The 19,496-nt window shown below is 35.9% G+C and overlaps 1 protein-coding gene across 4 annotated transcripts in view; it reads right to left on the bottom strand.

Annotated features, from left to right (window-relative positions):
- LOC125277342 (collagen alpha-1(XIX) chain) overlaps positions 1-19,496 on the bottom strand; it is a 230,833-nt gene that overhangs the window by 13,104 nt on the left and 198,233 nt on the right. For all 4 annotated transcript variants that reach the window (XM_048205749.1, XM_048205748.1, XM_048205746.1 and 1 more), the window contains 5 exons: positions 14,913-14,948; positions 10,583-10,627; positions 9,987-10,139; positions 2,745-2,811; positions 650-793 (listed from right to left, as the gene is read on the bottom strand). In XM_048205749.1, the coding sequence (XP_048061706.1) occupies positions 650-793; positions 2,745-2,811; positions 9,987-10,139; positions 10,583-10,627; positions 14,913-14,948 (445 nt within the window). The remainder of the gene's footprint in view (positions 1-649; positions 794-2,744; positions 2,812-9,986; positions 10,140-10,582; positions 10,628-14,912; positions 14,949-19,496) is intronic.

A 19,496-nucleotide genomic window follows, 5' to 3' on the forward strand; every position in this document is an offset into this window, starting at 1 on the left:
ATCCACTCACTTCTCTTTATCTTTCTTGCTCTCACAAGTCTGTCCAGGGCGATATTACATTCTCCTATTCTGGGTCGGTTCTTCATCCGTCTTCATATGTCCCGCCAGGCTCTAGGCACCATATGCCACTTTGTCATGCAGCTATCTGCTGCCTTTCTCCTCTGACGTAGCAAGCAAGATCTCTCACGCCTAATATTCCAATCAACGGCCATTTTTGCATGCCGTGTAGGAAGGACATTACCGTCTTGCTCATTTTCTAGTCTTCTGAGCTAGATAATGTTGGCTCAAATAATAGAGGCTAATGTGATCAAAACTTGAGGTTCAAAGCTTGACTTGGCCAAAAAAGCAACATGACCTCAAACCGCTCAGTTCAGAGTAACTCAATCAACCATTTGAGGAGCAGCCGACACAGTAAATACAAATATAATACACATACACATAAACGCACTCTTTTCCACCAAGAGACAAAAAAAGCCCTGGAATCCTTGAGAAGCTAGCAAAAAAACTTAGCTTAATACTGGGGAAACAGATGAGTCATATAAATAAATCATGGTCTTGCGCATCTGTGTTTTTGTGTGAGCCAAGACCATTGTAGGAGCAGCGTAAAGAGGTCCATAACATGTTTAGTCTTTTGGGTTTTGGCTCCTACCTTGGGGGCCTGGAGGTCCCGGCTCTCCGGGGGGTCCTGGGGAGCCATCAGTACCGGGTGGCCCCGGAGGGCCATGTCGACCCTGTGCGGCTAATATAGCTGCTGGTGTCTTCTGCAGCAATGCGTAACTGTCTGAAAACCTCTCTGAAAACAACAACAACAAAAAAACATTTTTATATTATATTATTATTATACAATACAAATTCCAGAAATGATTGCCGTTTTTAAATTTGAACTTTCAAATCACACGAGCCAATATTTTATTCACAATAGAACATAGATAACAAATGTTTAAATGGAGAAATTTTACACTTTTATCCACTAAATGAGCTAATTTCAAATTTGATGCCTGCTACAGGTCTCAAAAAAGTTGGCACGGGGGCAACAAATGGCTGAAAAAGCAAGAAATTTTGAAAAGATACAGCTGGGAAAACATCTAGAAACTAAGTTAATTGATATCAGGTCTGTAACATGATTAGCTATAAAAGGGATGTCTTACAGAGGCAGAGTGTCTCAGAAGTAAAGATGGACAGAGGCTCTCTCTGCATAAAAAGATTGTGGAATACTTTAAAAACAATGTTCCTCAATGTCAAATTGCAAAGGCTTTGCAAATCTCATCATCTACAGTGCATAACATCATCAAAGATTCAGAGAAACTGGAGAAATCTCTGTGTGTAAGGGACAAGGCCGAAGACCTTTATTGGATGCCCGTGGTCTTCAGGCCCTCAGACGACACTGCATCACTCATCGGCATGATTGTGTCAATGACATTACTAAATGGGGCCAGGAATACTTCCAGAAACCACTGTCGGTAAAAACGATCCACCGTGCCATCTGCAGATGCCAACTAAAGCTCTATCATGCAAAAAGGAAGCCATATGTGAACATGGTCCAGAAGCGCCGTCATGTCCTGTGGGCCAAGTTCATTTAAAATGGACTGTTTCAAAGTGGAAAAGTGTTCGATGTCAGACGAGTCCAAATTTGACATTCTGGTTGGAAATCACGGACGCCGTGTCCTCCGGGCGAAAGAGGAGGGAGACCTTCCAGCGTGTTATCAAAAAAAGTTCAAAAAGTTCAAAAGCCAGCATCTCTGAAATTATGGGGGTTCATAAGTGTACAGTATGGGCAGCTTGCACGTTTTGGAAGGCACTATGAATGCTGAAAGGTATATAAAAGGTTTTAGAGCAACATATGCTCCCCTCCAGATGATGTCTATTTCAGGGAAGGCCTTGTGTATATCAGCAGGACAATGCAAAACCACATACTGCAGCTACTACAACAGCATGGCTTCATTGTAGAAGAGTTTGGGTGCTGAATTGGCCTGCCCGCAGTCCAGAACTGTCACCTATAGAGAACATTTGGCGCATACGTCAAAGATGACCACGAACTCTTCAGCAGCTGGAAACCTATATCAGACAAGAATGGGACCAAATTTCAACACCAAAACTCCAGATACTCATAACCTCGATGCCCAGACGTCTTCACACTGTTTTGAACAGAGGAGGAGATGCTACACCATGGTAAACATGCCCCCGTCCCAACTATTTTGAGACCTGTAGCTGGCATTACATTTGAATTGAGCTCATTTTGTGCATATAATTGTAAAATTTCTCAATTTTAACATTTGTTATGTTATCTATGTTCTATTGTGAATAAAGTATTGGCCCATGTGATTTGAAAGTCTTTTAGTTTTCATTTTATTCAAATTTAAAAAACGTCCCAACATTTCCGGAGGTCTTCAGTGTCACATGGCCCTTCAGAAATCAATCTAATATGCTGATTTGCTACTCAAGAAACATTAGTTTAAGTCTAAGGTCAAAGGTCTGTGGAAGTCGACATTAAAACACAAGCTGGTATTACACTAAAAGTCACTACACTTTATCCTAACTGTTCTCATTTTTGAAGCCCATCTGGTAAAGATCTCATTTGTTAACGTTGTTGTTAATGTAACGTACTGTTAACGTTGACAACTGCCTTTTAAATGTCTTTCAAAGTTTTGAAAGACACACAAACACACACACACAAAAAGAACTGAAAAGCCTCATCTACTGGTGGAGACTACAAGAAAACACCTCAGTGGTGGCAAATGATGTACCTTCAAATATACGCAAAACTTCATTTCGGATGAATGTTTTAATTTCCTCCAAGGCAGCTGTATCTCCCTGAAAAAAGAAATGAAAGTGAAGAAAAGAAGGCAGAGAGGGAAAACAAACAACAGCACAACATGATTTGCAGATTAAAAAGTGCAGCTACGGAATGGCAGTTATTCATGTTTTATTCATCCTGAGAAATGTTGGAGTTCTCAGAGACGAAGGGATGGATGACACATAATGGCGTAATCACCATCTCTCCTCAAAGCATCTTGCCATTCATGATCACTGCTCTACACAGGAGGCCTGCATTTTGAAGAACATCTCGTAGGAAAACAAATCTCTTCCTTCCAATCAAAAACATACATTTCACAGTTCAAGGCCATTCTGTCAAACGCTCAGAGGCCCTGCGACGCTCTGTGCCTCAGGCAGCATCCTCACCTGAATGCTTGTGGTCGGTTAAAACGAAATGGGCTAATGCATTTTCAGTGTTGAAAATTTCAGCGATCAGTCTAAAAGCCCTTTAACATGACTCGTGTCAGGGCTTCAAAATTTGATTTGACAAACGTTATTTTCCCCCTGGGTGGGGTGGGGGGGGATTCCATATGTCACAACAGCAACACATATTACAAGTTAAATATATAAAAGATAAATAAAAACAACATTTACACCAACCAAACACATGTCTGACACAATAGAACAGTATATAACAAATCATAATTAACTTTGATTAAACAGTCTTACAGCAGATGGAAGAAAGGGCTTTCTTTATCACCCTTTTGACCAACATGGATAAATAAGTCTATTACTAAATGAGTTTCATGAAGTACGTGAGATTTGATTCATGATGGAAGACTGGCCCTCCTAATCATTTTTTGAAGCTTTTTTTTTTTTTTTTTAATCCCTTTCAGAAATCCCACCACCCCAACATACTAAAGCATAGAAAATAACAGATGCTATTTCAGTATCATAAAAAGTCATTAACAATACCTGGCACACACCAAAGGTAAGGTTAAAAAAAAAAAAATCCCCTCCCTCCCATACCTCTAACACCACAAGTGTCATGCACAGATTTGACTTCCACAAGAAAATCTTTGCAGACAGCAGCCAGGTTTCCATTACAGATTTGCACAAAACTTTTGTGATATTTCCAAAATGTCAATAAAAAAAACTATTGCAAAATGATGGTGCTTTCATAAAAGGTGCAATATGTCAGATTTTCTGTCTGCTAGAGGCCTATTCAAAACAAAGGCGTAGCTCGATGATGGCAAGTTTGAGCACGGAATCTTGGGACATGTGGTCTTCACTTCACATCTGGTGGAAAAGAATCGGGATAGGACTCGGGAAGAACTCATGTTCATGGATGCGATTATTGAGGTTACTGTATTATGAAGCAGAGCAGGACCGAGTGTTGTGGGAGCTGAACGAGGCCGCTGGAGCGATTGCGCAACACACGCCGGGACTTTTATTATGCCACAGTCGCCGGCGGCGCTTCCGCTTTTTGAGTATGAGGTAACACAGCTCTGTTTATCATATTAGATACATTTGAGTATGTTGAAAATGATGTTATAACGTTACTCTGTGCGTTTGCTCGGCGGCTGCAGTGAGACACTTGTTGCACACTGCAGTAAGATAGATCGATTTTAGAATATCATATTAAATGCTGGATGGCTTGTGTTGATAAATGGCATGCAATTAATTTTAAAACATATTGTATGATGGAGAAAATTCTTACTGTTACTAAAAATAAAGCTGCATCTGATTATGCTATGTTAGCTATTTGACAAAATAGTGTTTTTCTCTGAGGCATGGTAAAGCATGGTACTCGCAAAAAAATAAAAAAAATTAGATTTAAACAATCAAGACTAAACGCATTGAGCTATATAACAATAATTAGTTTTCTGTCCATAAATTTATCAAAACAGTTGTTCCCTTGTCTATTAAAACATGTAATATATTAAAGTGTCTTTGGTGTTTCCATGGTTTCTACAAAATAAATAAATAAATAAATTGAAAAAAAAAAAAAAAAAAACGGAAATCAAGGATAACACGGGTATGACGCAATTGACAGGCGACTCCTCACACGTCCCGGAGACTTGGTTAAAATTGCAATTTTCTCACAAATTACAAATAGTTGGAAACATTTGGGACATTGTAAGTACTCAAGTGAACAAAATATATAACACTGGCCTAGTGGATTTTGGATATTTTACTGCAAAATTCTTACATATTGCACCTTTAACCAATGTTATGCGACTAAAACAATTTTTTCCTCTCACGATGAGTCACTCCAAAACTCATGGCAATGGATGTTAGTAGGTTTAAGTGTATTGCAGCCACTGCACTAGCCATTATTTATGCACTAGCCATTATCGAAAAAGACGTACAGTAGGTGTGTTGTCCAAGCATTAATGGCAATGAAAGCCCCTTATACTTGGGAGTGACCACATATGAGGTTTTCTGGTTTTTTTTCCCTCCTATCTGCTTCGAGGTATTGATAAATTGTGGCATTTCTTTGTTATTTAAAATCCAGTATTCCTGTAATTCTTTTGTCTTTTATGAGTTTAATGATGTCTCGTCTTCCAAACATACACCAACTTTTACATATGGCAGGTGACATGTAAATGCGAAAAAATCCATTGTAGTTTTGAGAAATATTCCTTTTCCGAACTGCCTGAAAAACCACCTCATGCGAGCGTAAAATCTTTTTTTGCGATATATGGGAGTTTTTGGAAATTGACGTGTTTCCATTGGGCGTATTTTTAATTCGCAATTTCAATTTGTGCAATTTGAAGGGTAATGGAAACACAGCTAGTGTCAAGGAAGGATGATTTTTGAAGGCTGGTAGCAATAAAGCACAAAACATGCAGAAAAAAATAGAAAATAGTGAAAGCGAATAATTGCATGCATTTGAACTCGGGGAAAAAAAAAGTACTAATAATTGCTTTGAGATGGTCTTGGTGAATGTAGCATAATTTTCTTTTTGCAAAAATAATTGAAGGTGTTATTCACAGGGAAAAAAGAAAACTTTATATCCGCACTGCTCATTTTGGCACATTAATAAATCTTCATGAGGAAGTTATGATGTTTGATTCATGCAGAAAAAGTTATTTTGAGTTGGATCTTTTCAGTGATTCAGTTTATCCAGTTCTCAAAACAATTCATGATCAACAGTTCATGACCCAAATTGTACTGTGTTCCTCACAGAAGTTTGGGGTCAGTAAAATTTTTTTTTTTTTTTTTTTTAATGTTTTTTGAAAGAAGTCTCTTATGCTCACCAAGGCTGCATTTATATAACTACAGCAAAAACAGTAAAATTGTAAAATAACAATTTTCTACTTGAATACATTATAAAACGTAATGTATTCCTGTGATGGCAAAGCTGAATTTTCAGCATCATTACTCCAGTCTTCAGTGTCACATGATCCTTCAGAAATCATTCTAATATGCTGACTTGCTGCTCAAGAAACATTTTATATGATTATCAATGTTGAAAACAGCTTAATATTTTTATTCTCTGATGAACAGAAATCAAAAGAACAGCATTTATTTGAAATATATATATTTTTTAACATTATAATGTTTTTAAAGTCACGTTTGATAAGGGTTCTTGCTAAATGAAAGTATAATTTCTTTAAAGTTTCTTTTTGATAGTAGCGTTTCATTTTTATTGCTCTTTTGTGTCCTTTTGAAGCTTGACAGCCCTAGTTATCATTCACTTTCATTATATGAAAAAGCAACCAGGATGTTCTTCACAAACTCAGCTGCTGTGTTCCATGGAAGAAAAAAAAAATTAAAAGAGGTTTGGAACAACATGAGGGTGAATAATAACAGAACTTTCATTTTTGGGTGAACAATCTTTTTAAACCCCTCACAACCTTGCCATAAAAACAGCCATCTTTCAAAGAACATTAATGTTTGTTGCTCTGTGTGCGCGGTTTACAGAGGTGGAGTTGCGTGGAGCTCCTGACGCTACTATATCCTTCCACCCCCGCCACACACACAATACACTCCTGTCCTGAGCGGCACGGTTGTGAGTTTGGTTGATTGGGACTGAGCGCGTTGGATATAGGCATCGCAGCAGGCGGCTATTTGCTGCATCCTGCGCTTTTCAGAGGCTAATGGGTTCGTGGACATGTGTGGGTAATTATTGTTATGCAGAGTTACTAATTATTTATTCTGGAGTGTTCACGCTTGTGTTATGCACAACAAAGCAATCAATGACGGTTGCCCTCTGAACAGCGTGGGGTGACCCCGCGGTTATGGATTCGGGCTGGGGGCCAGGAGGCTGGTGCAGATCGGGAGAAACGCCAGCAACTGGATCTTTACTGAGGTCAAAGATGTGCTCCACCTCCAGAAGAGTGTGCAGTCACTGTAATCTGTTCACACTGACAGTTGCTGCAGGTTATGGAGTAGCAGTACAGTTGATTGTAGTGGGTGTTCATGCTGCTGAAGGCCCTAGAATTTATTTGAGTGGCCACTGGCCACAGCTTCTGAAAATCTGATTTCAAATGGGATATACTGTTTGACATTGAATCAGTTTTTTTTGACAAAAAAAAAATGACCATGTATCACTGATGTTACTTCAAATTGCTTCAATACCAACTCACATCACAGCTCTCTGATTACCGGTTGCTTTATTGCCGTAAATCTCTGCTGATGTGAACGTTCCTTAACCTTGTAAAGCCTGACACATGAAATAACAGTAAAAAAATGTAATTATTTTTTTAACCAAGCTATTGAAACTTTCAACAAAATATGTTACAATAAATAAATTAAATTAATAAAAATATAGATTTTTTTTAATTATTTAAAATTTGATGTAAAAATGTAAATGATTATTACATAAATACACCTCAAATACCTGCTCTATTACATTTTATAAAAACATTTTGATCATGATTTTTATAATGTATGAAATTGTTAACATTAAAGGTCCCGTTTTTCGTGTTTTTTTGAAGCTTTGATTGTGTTTATAGTGTGCAATATAACATGTGTTCATGTTTCGCGTGTAAAAAAACACAGTATTTTTCACATAATTTACTTATCTGTATACCGCTGTTTCCACTGTCATAAAAACGGGCTGATGACTTCCTTGTTCTATGAAGTCCCTCCTTCAGAAATACGTAACGAGTTCTGATTGTGCCAGCGGTTCCTGTGTTGTGATTCGACAGCAGTTTAGCGCATCTTGCCCGGAAAGGTCACGCCTCTTAACATAATGTGGAGATGCACGCGCTCAGTGTTATTGTAAACATGTCTTTAATTTTACCCTATCAATTTGAGCCGGAATCAGACCCGGTGATTGGACTGCGGGATGAAAATAACAGCGTTTCGACGTCATGGCGACAAACACACTCTACAAACGCAACTCTTGTGTATTCCTGTGGGCGGAGGTTAGTCAAAGAACTGTTTTAGTGACGTCATTAAAGGAGGAAGTAGAGGGATGTAGTCCAAACTGGCCGTTCGATGTAGGCGACTTCTGTTAAATAAAATATCTCGCTTGGCATTGAACTTTGAGCTTTAAAATTTTACAGATTTTATTTATACTCTAACAACAACATTACACACTAACTGAAGTTTGAAACATGGGATCACGAAGAATGGGACCTTTAAGAAAGCATAACTTGCTATTAAATATTCATTTTAAAATATCAATATAAATAATATATTTTTTTTTAATCAAAATCAACAAAGATTTATCAGATGAAAAAAATTGACATTTTGGAAATTACATTAAAATTAGGGCTGTTGATTTAACGCATTAATTAGTTACAGTGGAAAAATAACGTGTTAAAATTATTAACACAATCAATGCACCCGTCCTGCCCCTGACCTACGTAGGTTATCTGACATTTCATACAGTTGATTGATGACAAATATGAAGCAGGGCAATAACTCACTGCATGATGAAGCCTATTAGAATGCAGTTAGAATGTTCCTAAAATTCAAGATATCTGGGCAAAAATGCACCTGTATAAGTTATCTCATATTTTTGTCATATGATATAGTAAAGCTGTATCACACCAGTAACTAGCGCAATATCCGTTTTTGAGTGCAAATGCGATATTGATTTATACAACAGTTCACTAAATCAGAATTTAATATTTTGTTATATTTTGGACATAATATTGTCTGCTTTTGCTTAATTTCACCAATGAAAATATTACCTCTAAAGCCAGAGCAGAACGGTTGTGCACAGCGGTTTCGTTTCGTTTCTGAATCAATCTGCGTTTTGAGCGAATCAATTGGGTGAATCAATGATTCAATGGCCCATTGATAAAGAGCGCCATTTACTTCATTCCTGAATGAATTCGCCTTTTGAACAAATCGAATGAATGAATAACACAATGACTCACTCATTAAGACATTTACCGCCACCAACTGGCAGTTTTAGATTTTTTTGGACTGTCACTTCATAATTTAAAAATTTTAATAATCATTTAAAAAAAAAAAGTTTACCCAAAAATGAAAATTTTGTCATCATTTACTCACCTTCATGGTAAATCAAATAAAATATTTCTTTCTAAAGCTACTTTTTGTAATGTCTCTTAGGGAGTAATTTCTCAGCCAAATTTGACGTGCGATTAAATTGTGATTAATTAAATCGCCACATTGTGTAATTAATTAGATTAAAGAAATTTAAATTGCTTGACAGCCCTAGTTAAAATGTATCAAAATATATAATATATATAGTGTTAAAATGTTACATTTGCCTGCAAATATACAATATACTACAGATGCTCCCAATTGCCCCCTATACCCTCATTGGCTATTCCCTACATTAGTCCACTAATATACACTATATTGCCAAAAGTATTGGGACACCCAAAAAAATATTTCTATTTTAATACATTATATAATGTAATTTATTCCTGTAATTTAATAATAATCAGCATCAGTATCACATGATCCTTTAGAAATCAATCTAATATGCTGATTTATGCTGATGAAGTAATATTTCTTATTATCAATGTTGAAAACAATTGTGCTGCTTAATATTTTTTTGTGGAAACGGATACATTTTTTCAGTATTTTATGATGAATAGACAAGAACAGCATTTATTTGAAATATAAAGTGGTAGTGTACGTATATCTAAGCATTAGCAGTCCTAAAGAAAGCCAACCCAACCTCGAATCTTTCCACAAGTGTAATGAAGTCTTTCAAAATGGAAAGTGTTTTACAATTTTGATTTAATAAATACTACATTCTGTCTCTATGGCTTATAACAGTAGGATTTTGTGCATACCAACAGATTGACGGTCCCCGGTGTTGTTGAAGATCCAGGTGAGCCTGGTTCTCCTTTCTGTCCAGGCGGCCCCTTAGGACCAATGGGCCCTATGTCTCCAGCTTTCCCTCTTTCTCCCTGGACTCCTCTCTCTCCTGGAATCCCCGGATCTCCCTGCAAAGGCAAAGCCAGAATATAAATAACATCAAAACACAAAGAACACATGCTGGCTATTGGGAGCTGCCTTAAGATTAACTGACAATAGACTGGCTGGATTACATTCAATGCATGATAAAATAATAGAAACTACTACATGTGGCTTAGAGATATTAGTCAATAATATAGATATACATTCTAAATACTTTCTTTTTTATGGTTTTCTTGTCACGACAACAAAATGTCTTTCCGATTCCTAATTATGCTACAGTGATTTTGACTTGGTAAACAATTTTTTTTTTAAAAAAACATCAATAATATATATTCAGAAATTGAAAACATGTTCAGCATTAAACTGGTGTATTCTGAGATAAAAATTGATTCTGACACACAAATGATTGTCACACTGTCAAACCTTTATATTTTATGTAATCCATCAAAACAAAATATGAAAATTTTACCCGTTCTCCTTTAGTGCCTCTGTCTCCAGGTCTGCCTGTGGCTCCCTGTAAAAATACAAACAGAGAAAACATAAAGACAAAAATAATTTGATGGTTAATTTTGCATATATATACACATACCTACAAAACACAAAATTAGCTTCTCAATTTTCTTTTCAAACTGAGAAGGTCTCCAAAGGTGGTTCTGTCAGATTTAGCAAACGTATAGTCATGTTTTTTTTTTGTTTTTTGGTCCCCAAAGTAAACCCTCATACATATAGACAGCTAAACCGTTCTATTTTTCATAGACTGCTCCCAAACTGCATTAGAGGAATGAAATTATTTGGCTGCTTTAATGGCCCAACTTTTCTAGCAATTCAGTTGAGAGCAGAGCGAAAGTGCTCGGTGGATTTACAAATGACCATTTTCTCTCCGAACTCATGAAAGCTGTGAACCTCTGGATCTCTCATTCTCTTATTCCTCTCTCTCTCTCTCTCTGAGAGTGCTCTGTAGAGAAACACCTCTCATTGTACTCCAAAACCACTCTTGCATTTCTCCCTCCCCTCGCTTTCCCATCTATCTCTGCTCCTCTCTCGCATCACGGCTCCCACTAGCTCCTCGGGGAACATCTCTGTATCAAATTCTCCTGCTGGATTACAGCAGCCGAGCAAAAAAGAAATGCAATTTAGCCTGCGTTTCTAAAGCGGGCAGCACTTTGTGAAAGCATCCTCAACCATCTGCTTTCATCCACACCCCCATCAATGTCTAACACTCTCTCTCCTCCTCTCTATTCCCAGGCTCCTGATGAGGAGAGCTTAAAGCCATCACCGTGCCCACTGAAATGTGTTTCCCTCAGCCCCTGCCATAAAAGAGATGGAAAGGTATGAAACGGAGAGGACCGAGAAACTTCCTTCCTGCTAGATGGCACTGTTGCACCACCGAAAGAGTCAGACAGCCATCCACGAACAAAGCAGGGAGGGGGAAAAGAAAATAGAGAAAATTCTCAATGAGTGGTCCAACACCCTGCAAACACGCAGTCGTGCCATTTGAGAAGACAGTGACGTGAATGAAAGCGAAAATAAGGCCAGTGAACTTCCTCCAGATGATCTGCACCCATTTGAACCTTGACTCATCCAGAGACAGCATAAAGGGTTGAAAGGTGGGCTGCTCGTCGAAAATCTCGGTATAAAATCTACCATCTTTGCTCATGGGTGCTCAGTTCTGCTCAGTTTTGAGTCAGTTCAAGTTAGCCACAAAACCCATGTGAAATGCAGGAAATGATGTCACGAATGACAACCAGTGTTGTTAATGTTAAAGGGGAACTATCATGCCCTTTTTTAAAGTCTTGATTTTGTGTTTGGGATCTACTAGAATAGGTTTTCAAGCTTGAATGTTCAAAACACACATTATTTTCCACATATTTTACATTGTTGCAGCACATCTCTTCCCAGTCTGTCAGTAAAGCTCTGTTCAGTTTCGGTCTCTGTGAAGCACCTCCTTTCGAAAAGCTCAATGTGCACTGATTGGTCGGCAGGACCGGTGTGTTGTGATTGGTCAACAGCTTTAAGCGTGTTTTGGAAAAATCACGCCCCTTACCCTAACCGTGACAAACCAACTCAACCAGGCCTCGCCATTTTTTTTTGTATGCCTTGGGTGGGAATTACTTAAATGAGGGATATTGTGACGTGTTTGTTCCCGGAAGAAAACTCGAGACTATAATCAAGGCGTTTCAGGGATTTCAGAAACATTGCTCACTGTAAACCCTAATGCTCAAAATAATTAATTGGTTTGAGTAGGACAAACTTAAATTAAACAAATTAGTTCAGTCACATGAACTTTTATGAGTATTTAGCACTTTCTTTTTCTTTCAAGTTCACAGAACTGATATATTTTAAGTAAACTGGACTGTTTCATTGTTTTAAGTTTTATGAACTTATTTCTTTTAATTTAGACAAACTTAAGTTTAACTGAAACTGGGATTTCTATTTCCCAGCATGCTTTTACGGCACTCGAAAGGGAGAGTAAATGCTAAAATTAAATGTTATATGTATGAGTACAAAATAAAATCTGCCAGTTCTGCTTACTTAAACATTGAATTTCTCAACTTAAAAAATTTGAGGCAACCGACTGCCTTATTTATTTAAAAAAAATTTAAGTTTTGCCAACTTATTCGGGTTTGCAGACCTTTTTCATGCTCAGACAGCAACATTATACAATAAAGAAAGTTGAAAATGTAAAAAAGCATAAAAGGAGCCCTTTAACTAAAATTATTAAAATAATTTTGGTTAACTGGGAAAAAAAAGAAAAAAAAAAAAAGAAAAAAAAATGACTTAAACTTAAATGAAAATTAGAAATGTTGCTTTGGCAACTAACTGAAACAGTGCTAAAATTACTAAAACTGAAAAATAAAGTTAAATAGAAATATAAAAAGCAAAAAAAATGTTTTAATGAAAATATAAAAATATTAATAAATACTACAATAGTACAAAATAATGCAAGATGTTATAGTTATAGAATCAACCAGCAAGGGCAAACTTAGTCTCAGCCTCAGATATCACGCCCATAGACCGTTGGCTGAATGTCTGATGCATATGGTACACTTCAGCAGTATCAAAGTCGTCATCTGGTTGGTTGAATTCTACAGGATGTCCGGGAGACGTGTGTGTTGCGTTCTTTAATGGTCCGCTTGAAAACAATTAATAATTTATAGATGCACGCCGGTCTGTTATTGTAGGGACATCGACTTTCATTTTCACATCCCTAAACATGACGTGGAACAAAACGAACTCTGATTGGTTGCTTTACACGTCAGTCAAACGTCCTCTTGGGCGGTCCTTAGCCATTGAAAGCTGCGATAGAGTCCAGACCTTCTGCCGTCAGTCTGAAGGTCTGGCTACGTGAGACTAGGGCAAACTTGACCATGCTAACCAGCTAAACCTAGACCCTTACAGCCTACAGACGGGTTCCAGAAGTGAAAACTCATTTTCTCCATAGGGAAATTGATTTTTAACAACTAATAAACCTTTAAAGACAGCCTTACTGTGAGCTATGAGGTTGTTAATTGATAGTATTTGCTTCTGTCTAAGCCGTCAGCCCACATTATTTCTTAGAAATTAATTTTAAAATACTTTTTTTACCAGTGGAATTCATAGTGAAAATCTATATTACGGATGATGCTGTACAGAAAATTCCACCAATCAGAGAGTCGAAACAAGCAAAATGCGCCAAAAGATCTCTTTAGACCCGCCCACTCCCATGAAGCACTGCGTAATCGAGTCAGTCTCCCTACACTCTCAAAATATTTCAATATTTCAATAGTTAAGCATATTTTGCAATAAACTTAAAATATATTGTTTGTATATATAAACAACATTTATAAATGAGCAGATTTATATTTCTCCGTCATTTTTAATTTGATTATGCTGTTTGCAATGCTTCATGGGATTGTAGTTCTTTCCCCCACTAAAGGCGTTAAGTACACACGTATTTTTGTCAGATTTTCAAATACTTTTTTACTTCAAATGAAAGTTTGTACTGTTATGAATCACCTTGTAGCTGGTTTATGGCTTATGCATTAAAGAAGACTTCTTAAAAAAATACTTCCAGAACAAGCACTGCTAAAAAAGTGGGTGGGCAGTGGGCACTGTTGCACTCTATAGAAAATAGCTGCCCATGAATGTTAGCAAGATGGCCGCTGAGCAAACTGACTTCTGACTCATCCTCTGCTCTTTCTCGCTCACCTCATTAAGATCTGCAGATGTATGCTGTATTTGCCGCATTCGTCTGTCTGTGACGGAGGCGTCTATATATGTGCGTTCATGTGTTGGCGGCTCTCTGATGTGTCTGTTTGCTGCCTTAATGTGCAGAAGTGCGATTTGTCACACAGTTCTGCCGTAGATATGCGTTCTGTTGTGACAAGGCATCGGAAAACAGAACTTTTTTTATTTTTGACGTGACAAGGCTTTCGAAACTACAAACCCTGTTTGTAGGGGACATTTAATTAGTGATCGCATGCATTATTCATGATTTAATGGCTCATGGGCAGGATTTTATCCACACTGGAGAGCATTAGCCGTGAGTAAGCGGTCTTATTATTGAAAACTTTACAAGACTAATGACTAGTGTTGGGCTTTTATTTGCTTGGGAAAGAAAGAAATCTAGTGAGACAGAGATAAATGTAGACCAGCACAGATTCGAGCCCTTGTCATCCACTATTCTAACTCGCTGGCAAAATATTAAGGCACAAGTTATTAGATGCTGCATGTATTAAAGTAAAAACATTAATTTTCTGCTAATATTATACAGCTGAAGCCAAAGCCCTCTCAAAAGCATTTACTGTACACTCACATACCTCATAGCCTGGAATTCCATCTTTCCCCGGCCTTCCCTGTGGAGGAGACAGAACATTCCCATCGATTTTTGCAATCCAAGGTTATTGTACTTAACTGAAACTAAAATAAAAATAATTAAAAAATAAAATAAAATAAATGTTAACTGAAACTTGATACTAAAAAAAACTATAACTGAAAACAACAACAACAACATCATTATAGGCATATTTTAAAAAAAAACTTGACAAAAACAAAATTTCTAAAACTTAGAAAATAAAAAATAAAAATAAAAACCCACTTAGAATATTAATAAAAACTATAATAGTATCTCAATTATACTAAAATAACACTGTTGCAATAAAAGCAACTTTGCACTGTTTATCATTTCCATAGGTAATTAGATGTTACAATGGGCACAAATGTTTTAAGATGCTATTAGAAAACCACAAAATGGAAACCAGTTTTCACCTCAAAAAAAAATTAAAAGTTACTTTAACTGTTAGATTTTAAAATAAATATAGTCACATAGAAGCTGACTATGGAAGCTTGTTTCCACCATGAAATAAAAAATAAAAAAGGTAATTCCGACTCATGATTCTGACATTTTTATTTGCAATTGCGAGTTTATATTTTATATAAACTTACAATTGCATGATATAAAGTCAGAATTGTGTGATATAAAGTCAGAATTGCAATTTATAAAAAGTCAGAATTGCGTGATATAAAATCAGAATTGTGATATAAAGTCAGAATTGCGTGATAAAGTCAGAATAGCGAGTCAAAGTCAGAATTGCAAGTTATAAAGTCAGAATTGTATGATATAAAGTCAGAATTGTGAGATATAGTCAGAATTGTGAGACAAACTTACAATTGCATGATATAAAGTCAGAATTGTGAGATATAAAGTCAGAATTGCAATTTATAAAAAGTCAGAATTGCGATTTATAAAGTCAGAATTGCGTGATATAAAGTCAGAATTGCGATTTATAAAGTCAGAATTGCGTGATATAAAATCAGAATTGTTATAAAGTCAAATATTGTGATATAAAATCAGAATTGTGTGATATAGTCAGAATTGCGTGATAAAGTCAGAATAGCGAGTCAAAGTCAGAATTGCAAGTTATAAAGTCAGAATTGTATGATATAAAGTCAGAATTGTGAGATATAGTCAGAATTGTGAGACAAACTTACAATTGCATGATATAAAGTCAGAATTGTGAGATATGAAGTCAGAATTGCAATTTATAAAAAGTCAGAATTGCGTGATATAAAGTCAGAATTGCGATTTATAAAGTCAGAATTGCGTGATATAAAATCAGAATTGTGTTATAAAGTCAAATATTGTGATATAAAATCAGAATTGTGTGATATAGTCAGAATTGCGTGATAAAGTCAGAATAGCGAGTCAAAGTCAGAATTGCATGATATAAAGTCAGAATTGCAAGTCAAAGTCAGAATTGCAAGTTATAAAATCAGAATTGTATGATATAAAGTCAGAATTGTGAGATATAAAGTCAGAATTGCGATTTATAAAGTCAGAATTGCGTGATATAAAATCAGAATTGTTATAAAGTCAAATATTGTGATATAAAGTCAGAATTGTGTGATATAAAATCAGAATTGCGTGATATAGTCAGAATTGCGTGATAAAGTCAGAATAGCGAGTCAAAGTCAGAATTGCATGATATAAAGTCAGAATTGCAAGTCAAAGTCAGAATTGCAAGTTATAAAGTCAGAATTGCATGATATAAAGTCAGAATTGCAAGTCAAAATCAGAATTGCAAGTTATAAAGTCAGAATTGTATGATATAAAGTCAGAATTGCATGATATAAAGTCAGAATTGCGATTTATAAAGTCAGAATTGCGTGATATAAAATCAGAATTGTGTTATAAAGTCAAATATTGTGATATAAAGTCAGAATTGCGTGATATAAAGTCAGAATTGCGTGATATAAAGTCAGAATTGCGATTTATAAAGTCAGAATTGCGTGATATAAAATCAGAATTGTGTTATAAAGTCAAATATTGTGATATAAAATCAGAATTGTGTGATATAGTCAGAATTGCGTGATAAAGTCAGAATAGCGAGTCAAAGTCAGAATTGCATGATATAAAGTCAGAATTGCAAGTCAAAGTCAGAATTGTGTGATAAAGTCAGAATTGTGTGATAAAGTCAGAATTGTGAGATATAAAGTCAGAATTGTGTGATATAAAGTCAGAATTGCATGATATAAAGTCAGAATTGCATGATATAAAGTCAGAATTGCGTGATATAAAGTCAGAATTGCATGATATAAAGTCAGAATTGCATGATATAAAGTCAGAATTGTGTGATATAAAGTCAGAATTGTGAGATATAAAGTCAGAATTGTGTGATATAAAGTCAGAATTGCATGATATAAAGTCAGAATTGCGTGATATAAAGTCAGAATTGCGTGATATAAAGTCAGAATTGTGAGATATAAAGTCAGAATTGTGAGATATAAAGTCAGAATTGTGAGATATAAAGTCAGAATTGTGTGATAAAGTCAGAATTGCATGATATAAAGTCAGAATTGTGTGATATAAAGTCAGAATTGTGAGATATAAAGTCAGAATTGTGAGATATAAAGTCAGAATTGTGTGATAAAGTCAGAATTGCATGATATAAAGTCAGAATTGCGTGATATAAAGTCAGAATTGCATGATATAAAGTCAGAATTGCATGATATAAAGTCAGAATTGCGTGATATAAAGTCAGAATTGTGAGATATAAACTCGCAATTACGTGTTTTAATGTCCAATTACGAGGGAAAAAAGACTGACCTTTTTTCTCCGAATTACAAGTTTATATCTCAATTCTGACTTTATAAAATCGTAATTGCAAGAAAAAAAGTCAGAATTGTGAGATAAAAAGTCGCAATTACCATGTTAATTTGTTTATTTAGCGGCAGAAACAAGCTTTCATAGCTGACAGAAAAATTGCAATTCTGAAAAAGTTGAAATTCTAAAAGAAAAGTTGCAAATGAGAATTTGAATAGAAAATCTATTTTGAAGGTTGAAAAATAGACAATTATGACAAATTAAGCTGCAATTGTGATAAATTTTTAATTAATTTTACTTATTTATACTATGTGGCGATAAATACATTAATAGTTGAAATATATTAAGGAAAACTAATTCCATAGAAATCAGAAGTCAATATGAAATCAAATTTGGCCCTATTTTCTTTCTTAATATAAGCTCCTGGTCATGTAGTGATTGGCCAGTGCAGGTGGTTGCAAAGGGGGGAAAAAGTGTTTTTTCTTTGTTAAATGTCCTGTTTCATTTAGAAAAAAAAAAAATGCCACTTGCTTTGATATTTTGAATCATCTGATGCAATGGCATTCATGCATTTTTAAGCATCTAAAGTGTCCAAATACTTCTTGGAGCCACTGTATGTCATATTATGTCGCAAACACCATGTCAACTTTGATGTAGTCTAGTTTGTATCTTTAGTTAGCTTAGCGCACACTGTTCCACTAAGGTTAAGTGTGAACAATTAGGAATTGAGCTAGATAAACTAGAAATAAGTTGTGAAACATCACCTGGAAGAAACAGGAATTCCTCTGGGGAATTCTGTGTATTCAGCGGAGGTGCTGAAGGCATTATGGCTGTGCGAATAACGAAGCAATTATGAGACCCATTCAGCCACTGTACTCCTTCACCGAGACAGCCAATCAAACGTTTACCCCAGTGACTGCACTCATTACCACAGCACAAATCAGCCGGGTTTAACACCACAGTACAAGTATATGAAGAGATTACTCTGTGCTATGAAGTGAGATATTACAGCTGAAAATAGTTGCTGTAGTTTATAGAGAATAATCTAACACAGAGCTCTGGTGTATTCTGCTATATCACACTATATTACAAATCGTAGTAATTCAGTCGATCAAAAACTGTATATATCCAGTTGTGTAGTGATATCTCTGATGCTTGTTTACAGTATTTTGTCTCGGCATTTTGGGATATCTAATTAAAAACAGCCCAGACTCTGAATTAAACTACAGGCCAGTGAGCAGAAATCAAGAATCGAGGAAAAATAAACCCCAAAAGAATGGTTTAGTCAGAACTCTGAATCCACAGCGAGTCAAACTGTGAATCAATCAGCACACTAATCAGTTAATTAAATCTGGTCTGCAATTCAAGGCTGGATCAAATGATGGATCAATCTGTTATAAGATCACAGAGCTGAGAACAGAGGACAGAAACTAATGAGAACTAAATGTTATTATAGGCAGTGTAGATCACAGCCAGGTTCAGCATAAATTGTATATTACAGGTAGATCCAGGGACCCCGGGGGCCACAAAAGGAAAATCTGAGCAATTGTAAAAAAAAAAAAAAAACATCAATAGTGTTTGATAAAACATTGCATATAGTTTTATTCTATTCATTTCTCTTCAGGTTATTTAAATAGTTATGTGTGACTTTCTCACAATTGCAACTTTATTTCTCAATCATTCATATTTTTAAAACTTTATATCTCACAATTGCAACTTTATTTTTCAGAACTGCAACCACTTTTAAAGGGGACCTATAATGCCTCTTTTACAAGATGTAATATAAGTCTCTGGTGTCCCC

Source organism: Megalobrama amblycephala, linkage group LG10 (genome assembly GCF_018812025.1).
Source record: "Megalobrama amblycephala isolate DHTTF-2021 linkage group LG10, ASM1881202v1, whole genome shotgun sequence".
NCBI lineage: Eukaryota > Metazoa > Chordata > Actinopteri > Cypriniformes > Xenocyprididae > Megalobrama > Megalobrama amblycephala.